This window comes from Physeter macrocephalus, chromosome 12 (assembly GCF_002837175.3).
Source record: "Physeter macrocephalus isolate SW-GA chromosome 12, ASM283717v5, whole genome shotgun sequence".
Lineage (NCBI taxonomy): Eukaryota > Metazoa > Chordata > Mammalia > Artiodactyla > Physeteridae > Physeter > Physeter macrocephalus.
Window position 1 is genome coordinate 83,888,888 of NC_041225.1, and position 2,650 is coordinate 83,891,537.

The 2,650-nt window shown below is 49.7% G+C and overlaps 1 protein-coding gene across 1 annotated transcript in view; it reads left to right on the forward strand.

Moving 5' to 3' along the window:
• Positions 1-2,650, forward strand: part of ANTXR1 (ANTXR cell adhesion molecule 1) — a 249,725-nt gene that overhangs the window by 244,802 nt on the left and 2,273 nt on the right. The window contains exon 18 of the mRNA XM_028496612.1: positions 2,543-2,649. Coding sequence (XP_028352413.1) covers positions 2,543-2,649 — 107 coding nt within the window. The remainder of the gene's footprint in view (positions 1-2,542; position 2,650) is intronic.

Below are 2,650 nucleotides of genomic sequence, written 5' to 3' on the forward strand. Positions count from 1 at the left end.
AGTGAGAGGCCCGCGTACCGCGATGAAGAGTGGCCCCCGCTTGCCACAACTAGAGAAAGCCCTCGCACAGAAACAAAGACCCAACACAGCAAAAATAAATAAAAAAATAAATTAATAAACTCCTACCCCCAACATCTTAAAAAAAACAAAAAAAAAAAAACAGTACTCATTAAAAAAAAACACTAGAATTATAATTGTGTGAAATAATTAAACGGGCCTCTGAGATAATTCACCTGTTCTCTTGCCCCAGCTCACCGTCACTGATCCCTAAAGGGAGGGAGAGAACAGTAGGATGACCAGCCCTAAAGGAAATCTGAAGCCACGTGGGGACTTGACTCCAGGCACCAGCAGCTCCTTCCCCAGGATCAGAATTTTCCTTCATCTTTAAAGGAAATGGGCCTCTTGGTCTGACTGGGCATATCTAGGAATGAAGGGCAGAACATGTAGTACAGTAAATCCCAACTCTGAGTTGTCCGTTACAGGAACTTATCACAGATGGTAAATCGTTAGGACATTCACATCTTGGAAGAATGAGCTTTATCCAGGATCATAAATAAACTGTAACCGAGGCTTAGATTTATAAAGCTGTAAAAGAGGGCTGCTTGGACAAACAGGAATTCACAGTATTGGGCCACAAAATTGACTTAACCCGTGAAAGTCTGACCATGATCTGGGAGTTCTGGGCAATGCAATGAGAAGATGGTAGCTGATTTCTGCAGTTAGTGGACTCCAATCGAAACCTAATAAAGTTAGGTCATGGTTTAATCTCATGAAATGCAAGCTCAGAGAAAATGGGGTGCTGAGATCTAAATACGGCATTGCAATTCCTAAACCAACAGTGGAGCACAAAACAAGGCCACTGCCTACCAGAAGTTTCTCACCTAGTCAGGGAGCCAAGGCATTTACAGATAAAGCAATTATAGTATGCAGGCTTCGGTGTGTGGCGTAGACTGTAGCTAGAAAACTCAGGGAGGGAAGCAAGGGATAAATGGAAGCAGGACTCTTCAGGGAAAGATGTGTGGAGGAAAAGGGACTTGACTCAGGACTGGAAGGATGGATGGGGTGTACACGTGTGAGGAAAGCTTTGCTCGGGGCCCCACCAGCTGCCACAAACATTCGCCGTGCCCCTGCCGTGACGCTCCCCAAGCCAAGTCTCAAATCACACACTTGTATTTCCCTCTTGTCCTTCAGGTAACTGGTCCCTAAAGTCCACAGCCTCACTCTCTTGGTCCCCCTCAGGCCCTTCCTCAATAGGCCTGGAAAGGGAAACTGTGGCCCCTCTGGACACATCCCATCCAGTTTGGCCGCCACAGCATGGGCGTCCATCCTGAAGAATGAAGCCAGGAAAAAGGCTGTACTCCCTCCTCGGCCCCAGTATAATGCTTGTATCGGGTTAAAATCAGGTTAAAATGAACAGGAGAGGAAAAAGGGACAGGGCAGCCTCAGAGGGGGTGGCCCTGATTCTGTCAGCATCCAGGACACACAGTAGAGAGAAGAAGAAGATGCCCCCATAGGCATGGGAAGTTTGGAAAAAGGCCAGGACCCCACAAGGCTGGCCGGTACCCTGCCCAGGCAAGAAGGGGAGGGTCAAATGGGAAAGGTGAGGGGGGTCCACACACCAGAAGGAGAACATCGTGAAAGGGAGAGCCCCTGTGTTCCCATCCCTTGCAGAGCCCAGTGTTGGGTGAAAGGCTCCCAAGTGCCTGTTGAGACTAGAGGTATCTATTGGGGGGCAGGGCTGGTGGGCCTGTGATTCTGGAGAGCAAAGAGGAGGTGCCCCAGGGGAGAGAGGGCTACCTAGGGCTGGCTTCATATTCTGAACTTTGAAGAGGCTTCTGTAGGGGTTCCAGGTGTCTACTCTGCATTATCTAGTCAGGTACCTGGGAAGGGTGGGGAAAAAGCTGGATTCAGGGTAGATGCCTGCTTTGCAACAACAGGTCCCCAGGTTGTATTTCTTAAGAACCTAAGGGCACCTGGGCAGGTGCAGCAGCAGCTGGAAGAAGAGGGATTCCCCAGGGAAAACAAAAGCAGGTTAAGTTGTTCATGTCAGAGCTCTGGGGAAGGCAGGGGCTTGGAGCAGGAGGCTGTATCTACTGGTGACAACAACCCCACCTCTTCCTAGTTGTGATTTACCCTTTCTGAGCCTCAGTGTCCTCATCTATGAAATGGAACAACTGGTAATAATACCTGCCTGGCAAGGCTGTTGAGATTCAATTCAACGACCTCTGTACTCACCTTGACCCTGTGCGTCCAGTTAAGGTCAGTCCCCTTCTCTTCCGCCTCCTTGAGAGAGAGAGACTCGGCGAAAAATGAAATTGAACAAAGAAGTTTGCAACGCAGTAAGCCCAGAAGAAGGGAACGGGGAGCTTATTTGTTGTCAAGTTCTGTTGTAATGCTCCGCTGAGCGCACGGACATAAACATGGCGTCTGCTTTCCACATATTTCTTTCAGGCTGCCCCCCGTCCTGCACACTGCCACCTGCCCTGTTGCAAGGCCCCAGCAAGCATCAGCTCATGTTTCCTTCTCTCTGATTCTCTTCCAGGGGCGCTGTATCAACTTCACCAGAGTCAAGAACAATCCGCCTGCCAAGTACCCCCTCAACAATGCCTACCACACCACCTCACCGCCTCCTGCCCCCATCTACACCCCG